This window comes from Gallinula chloropus, assembly GCF_964237585.1.
Source record: "Gallinula chloropus genome assembly, chromosome: 2".
NCBI classification, from domain to species: Eukaryota; Metazoa; Chordata; class Aves; order Gruiformes; family Rallidae; genus Gallinula; species Gallinula chloropus.
Genome location: NC_140086.1, coordinates 113,011,026 through 113,030,808, shown reverse-complemented (window position 1 = coordinate 113,030,808; position 19,783 = coordinate 113,011,026). Strand labels below are relative to the sequence as shown.

The window sequence follows — 19,783 nt, the reverse complement described above, 5'->3', positions numbered from 1 at the left end:
AACTTGAAAGGGAAAATTTAGAGGGGCACAGCCTGAAAGCAGAGACCTGCGTCCATCCTCCACACTCACAAACTAATAGCCACTCTGCATACATCGTCACATGTGTAGCTGCTCAAAAGGAAAATGTGCTCTCGATGAGGCTTTTTACCCCTCAGCTTCTAGAAGGAACTGCCAACCTTTGGCATGGCTGAGTTTCTCTTAACTACAATGTGTGTTGCTGCTTCCTGTTAACTGGGCTGGTGGCGCGCAAAACTGCCTTGCTGCCGTCTCCCTTTTAAGATATGATTCTTCTTTTTACATAAGCTTGGTTAATGAGCCAGGAGAAATAGCGACAGGTTTAAGAAAGGAACTGTTAAAACAGGCAGCTCCACAATTTACTGAGAATAGTTTGATTTTTTGTTAGAGATGAAACAATCCTATGCAAGATGCTTTGAGCATCTTACCCAGAGAAAATTCAGATCCTTCGTAGCTGTGGGATTTTTCATTTTGCTGTGGCATTAGGTCTCTTCAGATCAAGAGGCAAGTGTGTTCTGTCATATGCCTGTTTCTTTCAATATCTCTATTTCCACTTCAGCAATTAAGTGACTAAAAGCAAAGGTGGGAGGGTAGGGTAGCCAGCAGCCATGCGTTAATTTCACTGTGTAAAACTACAGAGTAGAGGCAGAAGGAGGTAACCGTCAGGGGACGGGAGTCTTCCTGTCATGTGTATGCTGAAACCAAGGCGGTTGCCCGGATTGACTGAACCAAGGAGCCAGATGACACGTTATTTCTGAGTTGAGAATGGTTTAAGCGTTCAGGGCTCTAAAAACAAAGCACGTGTTTAGCAAAGTCACCCATATTAAATGCTGAAATCCTGAGAAGAAGGAAGAACACAGTAAAGAGGTGAACTGTAGTTGCATACTGGGCTGTTTGCAGCGTATTTGTGTTTGGATTGGCTCCACAGACATTTGTGGGTGCTTAAGGTAAGGAAAAATAGCTTTATGCATAAAGAAAAGTGGCAGTGAGATTTCAGGCTTGCTCCTTACAGCATGTTCTCTCTGCTCTTTCAATCTTGTCTTAAATATTGTGGTGATGCTTTTATGTTATCTGGGAAATTAGTTTCCCTTGCTGATTTGTTTTAAACTATGTAATCTGTGTAGAAATGTTTATCATTTTATGCTGGTAATTTGGTAGTGTAAGAGAATTAGAAGACATTGGCCAATAAACAGAGCTGCAAAATTATTTACCCCTTTCCATCCCATCCCAAAGTTGGTACCAGGGGTTTTCATGAGAAGCCCCATCTGATGGATAACTGCAGTGATGTGTTCTGAAATCCTAAAAAAGTGCAGACTGTTTCCAGCAGACTCTGAAGCTGTATCTGCTGCTCCTACCTCTCTGGTTTTGAGTGGCAGGTGTTGTGTTCAAACTAAGGGTTGTAGAAAGAAATAGGTATGCCAGTCTCTGCTTTCAGGTCCTTGAGGAGGATAAAATGCAGGAAGAACTGGGCGAATAGTCTGTCTGAGCACATGAATAACTAAGGTGGTTGCCCATTCTGAGTAATCTGTCAGACTAATTTAGATACACCCCCCTGTAGCCTCTAAATGCCTCAACTTCTCTGAGGAAGTGTGGTGCCCCATTTTGTAGTTGGCAGTTGGAGACACAGAGAGCCAAAGGGCACATACGTGGCAGCACACAAAGCCTTTGAATGAAAGAAAAAAGAAACACAAGTGTTCCTGGTTCTGAGTTTAACATCCTCGTCTTTGAAGCAGGCTCTCTGTTCATTTAAACAGTGTGATTGCTATGTGTGGTAGGGAGTTCTCTAATCAGTGCTGTGGGGAGAAAACTTGGTAGGTACAAGGTCTGTTTGCAGGTGGGTTTTTTCAGTTTATTTTTCTCTGGTGTATCTTATACTGCTGCTAATGATTACATTCTCTCCGTGACACCAAGGTCAAATAAGAATCTGGGGCTTTTGTGTCTCAAGAGGTTTGTTTTGCAAATGCAAGAATACATTTTTCTATCTTGTTTAAATGGGAGCGTTAAGCTTTGTCCTGGGCACTGATGCAGCCTATTTACTTATTGGCAGTGCTGCTTCAGAATTTCCTTCAAGTGCTTTAAAGTGGAGTTAATGTCATCATTTTTTTACTCAGTCCTGGTCAAAGTTGTTGGCCTAGTGATTGAGGCCGGTGAGGCAAGAGATGTGACTGAAGTCCATCTAGTTCCTTCATGCCCCAAGAAGAAAGCTTGTGAAGCTGTTGTGGCTAGAAGGAATCTGCTTCAGAGTTTGGACAGTGGCACATGTGAAAAGGATACTTTAAAAAAATACTAAAAAAATCATCAAAGACATCTTTTCCTTCATTCCTCACATACGCTGTGGTCTTAAGTTTTGCATGCCCAGATCAAGAGGAAGCAATTGGGACCAGCATGTTGTGGAGACCATGTCTTTGTGAGCCCTATGTACTAGAGTAATCTTCGAGGCAAGGTAGAAGACAGTCATGCCCAGCTCTGACAGAAGACCAGAATCTCCTGTTGGGAACAGACCACTGGAATTGAAATGGGATACAAGTCCTGGTCTTGAGAGATGTGGAGTCCACTTGTGACAGAGCAAGTTGGTTGTTGGCTTTGGAAACAGACATCTCCTTCACAGTCTTTACTCCAATTAAGACCTCTGATGGGCTGTGACTATGGTTCAGCTGGATATGGCTGTTCAGCTGGATATGGCTATCCAGCAGGAAAAGCCCAAAACCAATAACCTGAAGCATCGACGTTCTGCCGGACGGGGTGGGGAGAGAAAAGAAAATGGAGTATTCTTCTGGTAGAGATGTGCACTGCGGCTCTTTGGAAATGCTTATACTTTCAGTGTACAACCTGTGAATATTGCTTAATGCAGCGTAAAATGAGAGTGGGCAAGGCTCTGTGTTTGTTGTTTTCACCATGCTGCCAAACCTGTGAACCTGCGCTTTAGTCTTCACAGCGGAGTAGAGGTGCGTTATTGAAGGGCAGGAAGAGGACTCCATTCTGTTTTGAAGAGATTAATAGCTAAATCGCACCTAGAACTTGAACATTAGAGGCCTAATGATGTTAAATTACTACTGAAGGGTTGAAAAGTGCCACGGAGTTACTGAGTCGGGCTTTGTTTTAGTGTTGCCGTTGTCACACAAAGGGCTTTTCAGCCAGGTGTTAGCCCTCTAGGAATTTCAAAATGGTCAACCTGAGCTGACAGCTTTACTTGGAAGAGCTTCTGTCAAACTGAACTAGACAGTTAACCGAACAGTGATTTGCCACCCCTCACCCCCAAGTGCAATGGGAAAATGTAATTCGGAAACACAGAAGCCTGAAAGCACGAAGGATGAACAGTGGTTACTGTCATAGGGGACTTGGTGAAGGGATGTTACTTTATGTATCTGAAGATAAGAACTCTTGGCAGTCATCAGAGCACTAAAAACGAACTTGGATTTTAGCCAGATACTTTAATGTCTGTTACAATTATAAAGGAGCTCATTGAGTTAATGAAACATACTGTAATCAATTTAGTAGTTGTATATTTTTACATCGTTCTCTTCTATGGAATTGGATCTCAGCTGTGTGCTGTGAACTTTGCACAGGTGAAAGAAATTCTCATTTTAGCTCAGGGCATGCTTCCATGATGGTCTAAGACAAGCAGGTTGTATTCCTGCTTTCCTCTCTGTCCCTACCTGTTCCATATGGTGATCGTGATGCTCGGGTGAGTGAGTGGCAAATGCATTCAAGGGGCTAATCTAGCTCAATATGGTTTTTGTTTAGTGGGGTTAGTTTTTGGACAATCCGTCTCTCTAAACGTGCCTGCTGCACAAGTGGCATGGGTAAAGCAGAGACATCAGGTCCGATGTGGAACTATGCTTTGAATGGTAGAAGCCTGAGGTTTTTGCAGTAGAAGATTTAATTTTAGCAGAGAATGTAAGGATGACAGGATAATGTATGTATTCTTAATGTAAATATAAATAAAATATAAATACAGTATTTTTAATACCAAACAGTTACGAGGGACCATATTTTAATTTTTTTTGCTAATAGTAAGTTAGAGGCATGCAAATTTTTATGCAGCCTGTTGCTGCCAGCCTCTCCCTATTTTGTAGCTAGCATTTGTAAACTCTTAGCAGGTAAAATATTGGCAATAACTCCTGGGTGGAATCCAGAGGGTGTTAAATATTTGAGGCACTCTATTTGTTTTTTTAAGGATAGAAGAGAAAAGCATTTGACAGCATGTGCTGGTTTATTTTGAATGGGTGCTTCAATAGAAGTTGATTGAGTTGCAGCAGCAGTTGGTGACAAATGATGGTCTGGCTCCTGAAAAGGAAACTACCACGAGCTGCCTTGCAGAATAATGTGGCTGGCAGACCTCAGTCCTCAGTGTGCAGACGACAGCGCTCCTTGCCTGGTCTGGATGCATATATTGTGGGAAGGCTGAGCACTCAGTTCGTTGATTAGCCAATTTGGAAACAGTGAGTGTTTTTGCTCATTCTTGGCATAACTATGTATGCTCCCAGCGAGGCTGGAGCAGGAGCTTCTGCTGGAGTGTGGAGATGGGGGAAGCGCAGCTGTGCCGTCATCAGCAAGCACTGGCTGTAGCCTTCTGGGGAGTCTTAAAGCCTTTGTAGTTGTAGCTACTTATGAGATAGAAGGTATTTGGAGAAACAGATCATATATACAGCAAAAGGTGGCTTTTAAATTGAGAATTACTTTTTACCTGAGCAATGAAGTAAACTCATTTACTACATCAGTATTTTTCATGAGCGAGGGTTCTTTGTTAGTTTCACTTTTTGCTGACGGTAAATACAGGTGACAGTTATAACAAGTCCCGTCAGCTTTAACTGCAGTGGCTGCTTTGGTGACTTCTCCCACCTTCCTTTATTTTTTTCTTTTTTTTTACACTAGCCCAGCATAAATCAGATCGGGTGGGGTTTTAAATTCACATGCAGGTTGTAGTTTTAGAGTGAACACATCACCTGTGCTGCTCTCACTAAAAGGGAGAGACAGTAAGCTCTGCAACATTGTCTGCTGCTTAATCGGTATGATTCTCTGGAGCTTATGACTCAAGCCAGTAGAAGGATGATGTTCACATCCCTCTTTCCTCTTTCCCTGGGCCATGTGGATTTAAATGTTGAGCAAAGTGTGTAGTAAAATTGTGGGGTGACCACTAATTGTACTGAGTGCTTGAATGGGATGTATTAGACTAACACAAAAGCTATTTACAGCAGTTTCTCCTATCAGAAGTAAAGTTTAATCTGGATCTTAAAAATCTTAGTTAAAGTTATGGAAGACTGGGATCATTTTTGAATCTTGGATGCCAGCTGGGAAGAGTTGTTCCTAAGTTGTAGCCAAGAACTGGTTTTAATGTGCTTAAGTAATCTTGTTCTAGCATAGAAGGCAACCTGCTACCGAATCAGCTCCTTTTGCTCATTGCGTGTACAGTTGATTATACAAACAGCCCAATATCTGAACACAGGTGGGCAGGCTAAGACTCTGAGTGCTTCAGGTCATTTTTATCAGTGTACATCCAGAATGACTGAGGCTGTGAGGGACTACGGGGAGTCATCCCATCCAACCCCCCTGCGCAGGCAGGGTCATCTGCTACTCATTGGTTTTGCAATACAGAGATGAGCGAGGGATGGTCCCCTGTTAAAATACTCAGTACCTTCCAACCTAAATGTTTCTATGATTTAATGTAGTTTGCCAAGCTTTACGCAAGACTCATGGAAACAGTCTGCGTGAACGGAATGTTGGCACTGCTGTTACCTTGTAATCAAGTTTCTTCTGAAAAGTTTCTAGCATCCCTCCAAAATACCTTCTGTGTTCTGGTTGTATGTGCCTGGAAGTTGCCCTGGTTTGGGACCCTTCAGTATCTTTTTGCTTGTATTTTACAGTGATCTTAGGGTTAGTCTGGCTGGATAATTGAGAAGATTGTTCAGGTATGTAAGCTCTTGCTGATCTAGAATTACAACTGATGGCCTAAAGGTAGGTGTCATCACTGAAAGGGATGGTGATATTTAGTTAGGATGTCTCAGCAACAGTGGTTCCAGGCTTGCAGCTACGCAGACTCAGCAGTACTCAGTGAAGGAGAGTGGGATCGTTGTAAGGTTGGGCATATGCACAGGAGCGTTTTGAGGATGTGATTGTGTCCATGTCTGTTTCTTTAACATCTCTGTATTCCTGTTGCCAAAGTGGTTTTAATAATGCCCATTAAAATCAGATGAGTCTCAACAACCGATATGGTTTGGAGATACAGGCTTTTTAATGCAGAATAGCATTATTCCACAAATTTTAGCTGTAGACAAGGTCTCTAATATTAACTGTGCCGTTTTCCTCCCCTGGGTGACCATCACTGTTTCCCATTTTCAGTCTCGATTTGCTGGATGCCCTTCAGAGAGCAGGCACTGGCAAGTACCCAGATATTAAGGGCAGATTTGTTCTTTGTGAGTATAAGAGTGTGAACTGTCTACCGGGGCGGATTTGGAGATGTATAGTGCTGAGAAGTCAGTAAAACTTGGGGTGTGTTTGTTGTTAGCTGTTTTGATGCACTGATTTCAGGAAGCGGAAGAGAAACAGTGCTGGTAGCAACACCTCTGTAGATGGAGCTGCTTTCTGCTGCAAGATTACTGGCACGTGGTGTTTTTTCTTTGAAGAGTGGTGTTGGTGCCCGAAGTGAAAGGCTGGTGTCCTCATTAGGCTCATACATGGTAACCAGTCTTTCTTTTGCTGTTTCTTTTACTCCTGATGACCATGACCAGGGTCTGCTTACTCACTTGTGGACTATCAGCGTGCTTCTGTCTTCCACGGTACTTTTTCTTTGCCGAATGATGTCTTTACACAGTAATTCTGTTTCAACCTTCAACATCCTGCCTGTGCTGTAAGTTAATGGGGTTATTTCCTTCAGCATTTATGTGCTTCTGTTGCCTTCTCTTCCTCCATTTGACTGCTGACTTCCTGACTATACCGTTAGTTCCTCTGTATGCGTCATGGGTACTGGTAGGGTAAAACAACTCTCCTTTTAAAAAATATATATATATATTGCTGCTTAATCTTGCTGCTAGTAGGAAGTTTACAGTTTCTCCCAACCTTGAGTTTATCTTATTGTATCTGTTATCTCCTTCGGGTTGTAGCTGGTCATCACTGGCTTGATTTGGTCTCTGCTGAAGTGAAGCAATAAAGCGTTATCTTGATTCAAGGTGCTCTTTTGTGTGTTCTTTCTAGCCTCCAATTTATCCAAATGCTAGGAAAATCCTCAGTACCATAGCCAGATCATGCTAGTGCTAGAAAAGAGGATTGTGACCTTTTGTTATTTCTTTATTCTTATTTGAATTCTGTTTAAAATTGCTTTCATGATGAACTTCTGTTTCGCTTCAGCATATTTTCACACACCCTTCAATAAAGATATTCCATTTCCTTTGGAGTGTGCTTAGCTTAAGCATTAAAAAGCACTTTAAATACATAAACCAAATTGCACCCATCCTTCTGAGTTTTGATATTTTGCCTTGTTTTATTTTAGTTGCTATTTCAGAGTACCAGTATTCTTTTCCTTTTTTTTTTTTTCCCTCCCCTCCAACTTCCTTATTGCTGAAAACTTTAATTCTAACCTTACAAAACTTTAAGAACAGCAACATCACTGGCTGCAATTCAAGTTTTGTCTTCTTTCCTGTTACTTTGCTCCTACCTCTTTGTTTCTGTGCTACTATACCCTAAGAAGTGAGGGAGGGGAAAGGGGGAAGAAAAATTTATTCAGCTGGATTTTTGGGGATATTTTTTGCTTCTTGCCCAAGTTTAAAAATATCTGGCACATAGCCTAATGATAAGTGACCAAAAATACCATGTATTAGGCAAGATACTCAGTACCTTTGAAAAATGATGCTTTTTTTTGGTAAAGCTAGATAAACCTTACCACTTTGATTTTTTTATTGCTGTGGTGGTTGTGGGAGCTGGTGGTGGTTTGGTTTTTTTTTTTTGTTTGTTTTAATTATTTCTTGGAATAGTCTTTTGGATACTTTGATTTCATACATTCCTGATCTCTTGTTTGAAGAGCTCAGATATTCTGTGAACAGAGCGTCTTTATCTGTCTGGATGGTATAGGAGCATTAATTAATTTGCTACAAAGGTTCATATACCTTGAATGATCAAACCCAAGGTTTTTTAGTCTTTCTGAATTCTAGTTATACATCTATAAGTTCCTTAGTAGAAGGAGGACAATCTTCCAAGAAGCGGGGGAGTTGAAGTGAAGTAAGTACCTGAATTTTTCTGGTACGCTTCAATATGTGCTTTAGAAGCAAGACCAGACAGCCTGCTCGCCTGTATTCTGAGTACATCCAGTCTGTTGTGTTTTCCTCCACCTTTTCTTTTCAAGCACCCTTTAAAGCCTATTTTTCTCTCCAGTTTTGAAGAGTGCTTTTTTGAAAGTGGGGCCTGTCAATGATAGCGAAACCTCAACCACATAAAGTGCTTCCTAAGGAGCCGAACAACAAGATGGCTGTGGGGAAGGTAAAATACCTGGAATAAAATTGTGGAGAAGGGTTATGGGGATGTGATAACCACATGAATGTTCATCATCTTCTGTCTGTGGCTTTGCCAGTGGCAAAGACTGTCCTGGTCTGCAGATTTCACACCCATATTCTTAAAGTCTTCTGCAACACTAGTTTTCCCAGGCATTTCAGAGGGGGAAAACTGGTCTTTAAACTCAGAGGGTCCCAGGGTCATTTTATCACAATAGTAAATACTGTGTTCCTGGGCTAATGAAGCCTTATTGATCAGATTCCATGAGTTTAGCATCAAAGAAACATTTCTGTTGAGAAGCTGATGGACTGCTCCGAACCTCAGAAGACTGAGTAGGGTCAGGTCTTCCTGCAGTGTCGGTGGATGCTGCAGAGGGGGTAGCAACCCCCCCAGGTCATCTACACTCTGAGATGGCTCCCTCGTTTCCATCACTTACTAGAATATAGCTTATAGCTCCCATGGAGTTTTATCTTCCATTTGTGGCAAAGCATCTGTGGATTTTATTGACATGGGTCTGCTGGCCCTTTGATTGCTGTCTAGTTCAGGGGTGAATAGCACCGAATGCGTAACAAAAGGGAAAAAGGCAGCATGAAAGCCTTTTTATGTACACAAAGTGTACATCCAGCCCCCTGGCTTCTGTGCCCTGTTTTTATTTCTTGCAGAGATGGTAGAGCGTGTTTACAGTTCCTTAGACTCGGCTGTTCAGTCATGCAGTTTAACTCCAAAAATAACTCTCTTGGGGGATATTAATCCAGCGTTGGATTATCTTTCTAAAATCGTTAATCAGACTTGGTCCCTGAGGGACCTTCCAGCTGAACTTGCCAGTTAGTTTGTGTTTGCTGGGGCGGCGGGAGCCGAGTGGAGGAAGCTGATGAGGTTTGACAAGGAGTGGTTACTTACATAAGGTGCCGAGCGGAGGGATGTGTGTGCCTCTTCCTCCTGCTGTGGGTCCTGGCGAGGCTGAATGGGGCTCAGCTCCTTGCTGGCACCTGCTGGGTCCTGCTTTACCCCAGCAGCAATACTGCCCTTCCGTCCCTTCGCCTTGTTTTGCCTTGAAACAATGTAATGGGAAAACCAGCCTGTGAGGCAAGGAGCAGGGGAATACGTGCCAGCTCCAGGTGATCCCTATACATGCTGCCTTTTGTCCAGGGAGAAGTAGCATGTGTTTTGTTTTATTAAATTCTCAAAGGCACGTGGCTCCTTCAGTTGCTTTTTAGTCCTTAACTTCCGTACTTGGAATGTTCATGAAATGACCTGGCCTGCTCTCTGAAAGTTTCTCTTCTGTAAGAGAAGAAACAAGCTGTTGTAGGCAGCTGTTTCCATATATGACTAGAAGTACTAGTCGTGTAACTCCTATTAGCCACCTTTTTTTTGTTTTTCTTTCCTGTCTATAGTTGGAGAATACCGTTTATTTCTTGAGAGATGTGCTCTGATAACTGTAAGTTCTTTAAAGTACTTTGAGGTCCTTGTATGGAAAATGCCATGGAAGGGGAAATTGAAACAAAAGTTCCACTGAGAACTCATTTCGTACATGAATAAAATCCTGTTTTCTGTGTGCAGTGCATAGGTAGAAGGGGAAAATTCAATATGTTTACTGTTGTAAGTGCTGAATTAATCTCTCAGAGCCAGGCAGGTACATTGAGAGCTTGTGAGATTTGTACTGATGCATTTTTCATTAAATTTAACATACTTTGATTTCCAACTTGAGTTTTATTACTCATAGACCACTGGAAGCACCACATAGTGTGGTTGAAATGTAGAAATATATGATACGCAGTAATAACAACACTTGCAGGATTTGCAGTTTAATAGGCTAATCTGACATAGTTCTGAAAACCCTATTGATGTAAGAAAGCGTACTCAAGTGGTAGGGAAGGTTTGGTTGTGGCTTTTCCCACTCAAATTATAAAATAACATGCTGTTTAACATGGAAGTTGCTGAAACCTTTTCCAGGTTACAGCTGCATGTGTGCTTTAGGGAAGATAATGGGAAGCTTCCTTCCATTCCCTCAGACCCCTCCTCCACTTCATAGACTCGTGCCAACACGTGCATCCTGTTGCCTTCAGATTCTGTCTTGAAAATAAACGTAAAAACGAATTGCAGAGTTGCTCTTACATGTCACTGCTTCTGAGATCCCACTGAGAGGGAAAAAAGAATTGCGCTTGAGAAAACTCCATAACTAGACCCTTTACCGACGTCTGTATCCTTTTCACTGCTTGACTGCTGCTGGCATAACAAAAAGCAGCTGAAATCAGTTCTACTTCATTCACATCGTGAGAATTGCTTACAACATTGGAAGTGTTTCACACCAGGGATTGCGCCTTCCTTATTTTACTGGGCAGTGTCTAACACACTGCGTACCACTGGAATAAATAGTAAGTAATTTGTAATTGTCAGCACTGCAGAGTACAGAATTTTCTTTGCAATCATAATTTTATGATGACAGCTAAACATCTAAATTTGGCCTTACAGAAACCAAACAACTAACGTTTGTTTCTGGCATTACAACAGAGCCAGGAGTTGGACCCAACGATCCTTATTGGGTCCCTTCCAAGTCAGGATATTCTGATTCTACCTTTTGGATCCAGCATTGGATTTGTAAGATTGTAAACTAGGTAGAAAAAGTCAGCACAGTTGATTACAAAGTCCACTGAGAAACAAAAAGAAACATGTGGTGATGACTTTTATATGTGCTTTTCAGTATTCAGACCACGCTGGTGTCTCGGAGTTGGTCTTCTCCTGGTGGGAGAATTGGAACTACATCCATTTGTATTAAGATCTGTTAAAGATCTGTCACTTTGCTTTGTGTTTTATGATTGTATAAGCATACGTATATTAATAATTATAATTATGTAGGAGATCTGTGCTAGCCTGCATTAAAAGTAGTCACATTAAAATTGTCTTCTGAATGCAGTGGCAGACTTCTCTTGTGCCTTGCTTTGGAATGCAAATGCGTATTTTCCAGAGCTGAATTTGATTAACTTACTGTCAACTTTCCTTGACTATTTTTTTTTCTTAAAACGTTTGCTTTCTCCCCATGTGGCTCATTAAGACAGACCACAATGCGCTAGAGCAGAATGCCCACGTTTGCATGTAAGAGTGGAGGTTTTCTGCAAATGTAGTTGCTGCATGCTGTTGGTTTGCTGCTGTGTAGTCATGGCCAGTGGTCATAAATCAATGTTGTGTTTTTTTTTTTTCCCCCACCAGCACTCATCATGAGTTTTGGAGTTGTCCAACCTACTAGGGGTGGTGTTGGGCTGTGAGTTACCTTCCCTCTGCTCTCTGTTACCGCTGGCCATCCGTCAACGTGTTGCCTATGCATTCTGAGGATTCTGTAGGTCTCCCTTCTCTATATGTGTATATCTGACCTATACATAAATAAATGACTTAATTTTTTTTTTGCTTTTAACTTAAAGCTATAGAAGAAATATGATGGGGGAGGAATAAAACTGTTGAAAATAAGGACTTACTCATCTGAAGCGGTCCTCAGTCAAGTTTGGCAGAAACTGCTGGTGCTGTTCCTTCTGTGCTGAAGCCAGTAAGCTGGCCTGGGATGGGGTCCCGGCTGGCTTCCAGCATCCCTCCCGCCAGGGATGTGGTGCCATGCCAGGGCATGCAGGGAGAAGCCTGTCAGTCAGGCATTGGTTCAGATTAATGCATGCGGGCGGATTAATACCAAAACATCACCAGACTGAGACTGTTGAGGACTGTTCGCTGAGGAAGCACAGCCACTGTGAGTGTGGGAGCGAAAGGGCACCAAGGTGTCGGTTTCATTTGATGTTTGAGGTGGATTTGCAGCTCCTTGCTGCAAAATCTCTCCCCCACCCCTCCTCACCCCACACATGCCCCCCTTGTTGTGCCCCCTGTGGGAAGCTGTTTGACTTGAATGTGGTAAAACCAGCTACAGAAAATACTGTTTCGCTGGTCATTTGAGTCTCGCGTGCTAGGCAGCTAAGGAAGCAAAAGGAGATGTAAATGACAGGAGCGTGAGGTGTCAGGGGAGAAATGGCAGGAGCTTTGCATCCAGCCAGGCTTTGTGGGGGGGAAAAGACAGCCAAAAGCAAATGCCTGACAATTAATGATTAGCAAGCCAGTTGCATGCTTTAGTCGTGTCTAATCTGGGTCCTTGTAACATCTACCAAACGTCGGCAGTATCACCGCGTTTCTTAATCGCGTTGTTTAGTCTTTCAAATCACTTCCTGCAATCCAGTCTTATTTATAGACCGTCCATTGTCTTATTTACTGCCTTGCACTTTGTAGGGCTGTGCGGTCCTACCGTCGTCAGAACTGCCATTGTTGGGAATAAGACTGCTGGAGTGCTAAAGTTTGTGAAGTGTTTTTATAGTGTGTGTTGAGAACCCTGCGCAGAATGTAACCCTGCTTGCAAACACAGAGGACTGAGCCTTGTCAGAGTAGATAGACGAGAAGACACGCCAGAAAAAAAGGAAAGGTAGAGCCAGGTCCAGGAAGTCTGGACGAACTCCCACTTTGAAGTAGTGTGAGACAAAGGTACAAAACTTTTTGATAAGGCCATTATTTCATGGTGTTGTTTGGACTGATCCTAGTTCATGCTTCTGCTGTGATTGGGGAAGGGTTTTTAGAGTGGATGAGTTAAAGCAACAACTCAAGTTGGTCAGAGCCTTTTTTCTTCTACCTGTTTGTGGCTGTTGGATGTCTCCTTTGTTCTGCTAGCTACTGTCTTGCCTTTGCTCTTTCAAAGTGTATGTGTGCAACCATGTGTCCATACTTTCGCCACTTCCTTCTCTCTTCTGCTAAGAAGAAGTGGGGTTGCACCTCTGGGGATTTCTACAGCTTCTTTTGTTTTGTTGTACATGATGGTGTTTTTGTACGTGATGATGTTCTGCTGGCAGAACATGTGGGAAACGCTGTGGTCAGCAGGGAGGACTTGGCAAAGTGAGCAGAAACCTCCCAGGCTGCAGGAAGGTACCTGGGTTGTGTCAGGGAATTACCAAGCTTTGCTACTTCAGTGGCAGCCCTGCTACCAGAGGGGTGTGGAAGGTTTATTTGCAAGCCCAGAGAGGAACTACACCTGCTTGAAATACATTTGTTGCTGTTGCAAGGTTACAAACTTTGACAAGCAAAGAAAGACCCAAAACATTCTGTAAAACCTGAGGATTTGCTTCTTCCCCTTTCCTCTCCTTCCTCAAAATTCACAGCCTGTGCTATTTAACACGAGATCTTACTGATACTCGTATTCTTGCAGAACTATGACCTTTTATGTAGCCGATTGTTGCTGTGTATGTCTGTTCTGTCCTTGTGTATTCACGTGTCTGAGATTTACCCTGAAGAAGTATTTATATATGGGTATCTCTGGATCCCTTAGGTGAGGCTATATATATATGTGTGTATGTATATGTGGAAACTGCTGTGTGTTCTGCCTTCTTCCTGACATCCTGGTTGCTATAGTGCAGTGATCTATTTGTGAACACCCAGAAGATCATTGCTATAGTTAAAAGAAACAGTGTTTCCTGGCCATAACTTCCCGGGCAGTCTTTTTTTCCCCCCAGAGCACCGGCTTTAACCGATTCCCTCACATTCCCTGGGACTCCGGGAGTGACACTGTAACAGGAGCTGCCTCTACTTTGTCGCTTTCCCCCACCAGCGTATTCGATAATATTTAAAAATAGTTTCTCTATTTAAATCTAATGCATGCCGATTATTCACCGTACGTTTCAGTGCTTCAGCCATCTTTCCAACAGACTGCCGAGCTGTGCAGCGTGTTGTGGCGTTGTGTCCTGTGTTTGCTTAAGTAATATGTGCCATTCTTCTGCTCTTCCACATATGTACACGTATACTGGTTTATCCACATGCCCAGCCAGGCAAAATGTAGGAGATGAAGCAGCAGTGCTGGAGATCTGTCTGAACCGCTCTATTATTATTTTTTTCTTTTTTTTTTCCTTTTTTTTTTTTCTCCCTCACCCCTTCTCCCTGCAGGTGTGAATGAGAGACGCTCTCTGCAGTATTTAGTGTCCAGTTGTACTGGCTCCGAAGAACGGCAGCGTCGCAATGCCCCCTCCTGCTGATATAGTGAAGGTGGCGATCGAATGGCCAGGTGCCTTCCCCAAGTTAATGGAAATAGATCAAGTAAGTGCCCGCGGACGCGTGCTCGCCTGGCCCTGTGCCTAAGTTGGTGCTTCTCCCTGCGTGTGTGTCTCTGCATCTGTGTTTACCTAGATGCACACGTGTGTTTCTGTGACTGCATGTGGGGTAGGACCTGGTTTGGTTTTTTTTATGAGGGGTGTAACCCTCCTCTTCTCCTACTGCCTAATGTTTTTGATGTGTTTAGCTGGGGGGGGGGGTGGTGGTGGTGGTGGTGGTGGGTGTGTGTGTGTGTCTTATTTGCTTTTTCTTTTTTAAACAGCTGCTTAAATAAGGCTTTTACTGCTTGTGTGACCCGTTTAACACTTTCGTGCCTTAGTTTGTTCAACTGTAAAATGATGGTAATGCTGCTATTTCTGGGTAGAAAAGTCTTGAAATTTTTAGGCAGTGTTTTTGCATTTGGAGTAGGATCACACTGAATGACTGCAGCAAGCGCAGGTTTTGGAACTTAAGTAGTGGTGCACTGTGAGCAGGAGGATCTTTGCTGTTCCATACAGGCATCTCAGGGTTTGTCCTGTTTAGCTGGTTATTTCTAATGCAGTGGCCCCATGGACTGCCTGGAGGCGGTGTACAGAAGCCAACAAATTCAAAATTATGAATTAAAACCCCCTTGCAGGAAACTTGGAAGGGGGAGGGTTTGAGGGAGAAACGAACCCAATCAAGTTATACAAGCGCTGTGTTTTATGTTCCTGACTTCTCTGAGATTTGTTTTTGTGGCGTATGTATTAATATTAAAAACAGCCTCTTTTAATATTTAACAGCTTACCCGTAACATTTTGAAATCTTACAGCATGCTACCTGCTTAGAATAATTATTATTTCTGTAAATAGTATTCAGCGTGAAGAAAAGCATTTCATAATGTGCTATAGAACCTAGTGTATCTGCAGACAAAGTACTTGATAAAGTTGTGTTAGAGAGGAGAAAATTGGAATTGATGCTGAAAATCTTTTACTGAAATGGGATCCTAATTTCTTCATGCAGTGCAATCAGTTTCACTTCTAGTTAACCCTTTTGTGGCATATGCCTGGGAAATTCCTCTATGAGCTTTGGAGAAACACAGTACTAGAGGGCTACTGGAGTAACAGTAGTAGTATGATTTTTAGGTGCTCTGAAAGCCCCTCTAGAGGAAAGGGGAGTTCTGAAGCAGTTAGCACTTTGCATTTTGATTTCCAGACCTGGCCAGCTTCTCCATTTGATGATTTTTTAACATTTTTTTTTCAGTAAGCATATATCTACAGATTCAAATCTCTTGCCTTCTGGAGGGAAGAGTGTTTTACTTTTTTGTTCTTATGTAATAAATGGTAGACACTGTGCACACTGTGTTCAGAGAAGGGTGCATGTTAGTCATGATGAACAACAGCTTACTGCTACCAAGTATAGTGGGGACACGAACAAATATTACACAGTCTCTTTCCAAGCTACAGTGAAATAATACTAAAATTATTACTTTCAATTTACAAAATGGCTTAAAGTAACTCTCAAAAAACCCCTCATACCTGATCGGTATTACTGTCCTGGAACCTTGTTTTTACCTTTGTTATGTAAGGCTTAGAGTCAGTGCTGGGTTATGTCTGATAGAACTCTTCCAATCCAGCCTGCCAAGTTGTCTGCAAGCTTCCTCATGCCACTTTATGGGGAAGATGAGGAAGAGGGAGAAGATTAACAGAGGTTTGTACCTGCTGTGGGGGGGAAATGGGGGAAAGAAGTTTGAGGGTCTCATCCCTCACCTTTCTGGCATGGAAAATACAGGTGTGATGACAAGAAATGAAGATGGAGAAAGAAACATTCCTTCCTAATACCCATACACAGAAACTGGCATGTTTACGTTTTTCAGGATGGGAGCAGTGTGGAACAGAGCCCTGAAAACATGCAGGGTGATACATGCTTCTAAACACACAGCTATGCCTTTGGTTCACTTAATGCTAACTCCTCCCCAATCTGTTTCCTTTAAAACATCTATTTAGTTGAAGAGCTGTAGTGAAGGAGATGATTCATGCCTCGGATGGCTAGCTGTTGGGGATGGTAAAGGGGAGGAGGGAAAAGGCAGGCAGAACAGAGAAATGACTTCCCCATTGACCAGTCACTGCAGCCAGTGTGGATCTCCCAGGTGGGATTTGCTCGTTCGAGCACTGTTTGACATGTATTCAAAAAATCCTGAAGGCTCTGCCTGACTAGATTCCTTCCTCTCTTGATGCCTTACCAGCAAAAAAAAACCCTGGTATTTTAAATAACAGTGCTGTATTATTACTTTAAAAAGAAAAAAACCCCAAAACCTCAGTGTAGCATTGATGCAAGTTCTTCATCTTTCAGGATACTAAGGCCATTCCAATATACAAATACCATATACAAGATGAGAGGAAAAAATCTGGGTATTTTATTTCTTAGCCTGCTTGTTGTATACACTTGGTAGCATTTATTTATATTCAGTTGCACAGTATCCCAGTTCACCTGCTGTGTATATGCATATTTTGCTTAGTGATGAGGAGAGGAATATCATTGTAAAACCACAGTGTTTGTGACAGTGATGGACTGCAAGTTGTTGGGCCTGAAAGAGCTCATGAGTATTTTTTCAACCAAGTTGTTATTAAATGTAACACTGGAAAACCTTCCCTTCAGGCACATGACTTCTGGCACCCTGGCCTTCATGAGGTGAAGAGCTGCTTTTTTTTAAGCTGATACTTCCCCTATTTTTTTGTGGATTTGTCACCTGGGTTTATCAAGGGTGGGTTTAACTTTACTCATACAAAATCAGTCTCATGGAGTTAGAGAGACTCTTTGCCTGCACAATTAATATATAATTAAGTGTGTTTCAGAACCAGCCTCTGTGCCTAACTTTTCTTCTCATTCATTAAAATGCACTATTTGATGTCAGGGGTGTACAACTCACTTTTTTCCTGGAAAGCTGCTTTAAACAGGGAGGTCAGTCCTGCATATTAGTTATTGCCCTCTCTCTTACCAAGTGGGAAGAGTAATTAGGTTGCAGTAAATCTAGCAATGTGTTAAAGGTGATTTTAAAGCATGTATAAGCTACTGTACTTTTCTGCCTTCTTCTTGAGAGACAGACTTGCCTCAGTTCAGTTATTCTTTTTCAGAATACTTGTTATTTTGTTTTGGGGATTATTTTGTTTTGTGGGGTTTTTTCACTTTGGTTTCCTTCTATTTCCATCGCTCTCCTCAATTACAAATGTGAAAAGTAACATCTAGACTCTGTCCCTTCCAGGATAAATCCCTGCTGGCAATATTAGTACCTTGGTCAAAAAGAGTTTTTAATGAAAACATTTGATTATGATAACAGCTGGCTATAGGGATGATTTTCCACTTTTAAATCTTCCTGTCATGTAAGGTGGAGGAACAGAAGCAGGTTAGAGTCTGAATTTGCATTGGGATCTTTTTGTGGACTTTTTAGGGGTGCAATCTGGGGAAGAAATGAATGGTAGATGCTGACTGCAGGTTATCATCTTCTCCCAGTCTTTGGGCTTGTTATTCTGAAAAATACTGAGAGTAGGCCTGCACAGACTCTGTACAGGTGAACCAGAATGCTGGCTACTCTATCTCCTTATTTGTCCCAGAAATGACCTTTTCATGAGAGGATGTTATTTCTTGTGTTTGGATGGAAATTTGCACACTTTAATTCGTGCGCGTTATGTACAACTTCTTCTCAACTCTTGGGGTATTTTGGGTTTGTTGTTTGGTTGGTTTTTTATACAATGCACTTTTTTTTAGATAAGCCAGTGCTGTTTTTAAGTTACCTGGATAGTTTGCATTTACAGCTCCACTGTTCCTGCTGCAGGGGAAGCAGCTTCCAGGAGATGGATATTTGAGGACAACAACTATTTTGGCTTATCCCATGTCAGTCCATTCTTGTGTGGTAGCACACATTGTGCTAGAACTAGATACAGTGTGGGGATGAACTTCTCACCATTGAAGATAAACACCATTCCTACAGAAAGGAATCATTTGTAATTAAACTTGGCCATACAGTCTTTCTCTCCAGGCTTACCTCTGTCTCTGAGATTATGAAATACAGATGAAATTAGCCAGTGTGAATTGTTACATTGAGGGGGAGGCACGAGGAGAAAGGAAAAAAAAACCTCAACAAACTATGTTTTCTCTTCGAAGCGTAGATCTGGTATGGTGGGCAAAATTTCCAGGAGCACTGTCAAATGACAGTTTCGTGTTAATACAGTGTAGTGCAGCACATGGGAGGAACCTTGGGCTGCTTTACATTCACGCACGCTCTAAACTTTAGTCAGCAAATGTGTCTTTTAAGTTGTCTTTCCTCTTATGCCAGTGTATACTTTAAAAGTAATTATAACTGTTCAGGATTTTTTCCCTCAGAGAAGGCTGCTCAGACTTCACTGCATATTAAAAGGAAACCTGTAAGGTTGAGTTTGGTGGCGTGGGGTTTTTTTTTGTGGCTGTGTCCTGGTTCTGGCCAGGCCAGATTCAACCTCCCCAGTCCAGGTGAGCTGAGTTAGCCTGGGATGTTTTCCACATGACCTGACAGCACTTCCCCATAAAAGGAGCTGATTGGGGAGGAGCAGGAGCTTGGTGCCTCCAGGACAGTGTGAGAGTGGCTGGGGCCTCTGGTTGGTCTGTCCTTGTGCGGGGCAGTACTCTGTAAGGTACTCTGTGTTATCACTGGGTGTTGAGTTTAATTGGCTGTTAGTGATTTTTGTCAGTAAGCTGTCCTTATCCCAACCCATGGAGGCTGTCTGTTTCTCCTCTGGGTGTGAGCAAACAGCCTGTGGTGCTCAGGCACTGGTTGGGGCTGAACCACCACAGGTTATTTTTCTTTTTTTTTTTTTTTTTTTTCTTTAAAGGGAACTTTCAAATGTGTTTGGGTTTCAGAGCTAAAATCTGGACCCTTGGGGATTTTTAATTGATTTAGTGCTGTGCTTCTTTAACTGTGGGGAGCAGTGTATGTAGTTCAAAAGGGATTGTGAAATGCTTAATTAGAGAAAAGAAGGTGTCACATCGCTTCTGCCATGTGTGGACTAAGAATAGCAGTAGTTTCTGCGAGCACTGTCGCTAGTAATAGCAGTATACGGATACAACCCTAGCACCACAAGTCTAAACATATGCAATATCAGTGAGCACCAGGATCATTCAAGTGGTGAAGAAGAAAGGATATAGGTGAGTCTCTGTATCAGAGGCAGCACTGTGA

The 19,783-nt window shown here is 42.3% G+C and overlaps 1 protein-coding gene across 1 annotated transcript in view; it reads left to right on the top strand.

Annotated features, from left to right (window-relative positions):
• Positions 1-14,523: 14,523 nt before the first annotated feature.
• The window catches only part of ELMO1 (engulfment and cell motility 1), a gene marked incomplete at its 5' end in the record, with an annotated part of 264,986 nt that continues 259,726 nt past the window's right edge, over positions 14,524-19,783 (top strand). The window contains one exon of the mRNA XM_084280366.1: positions 14,524-14,601. Within this exon, the coding sequence (XP_084136492.1) occupies positions 14,524-14,601 (78 nt within the window). The remainder of the gene's footprint in view (positions 14,602-19,783) is intronic.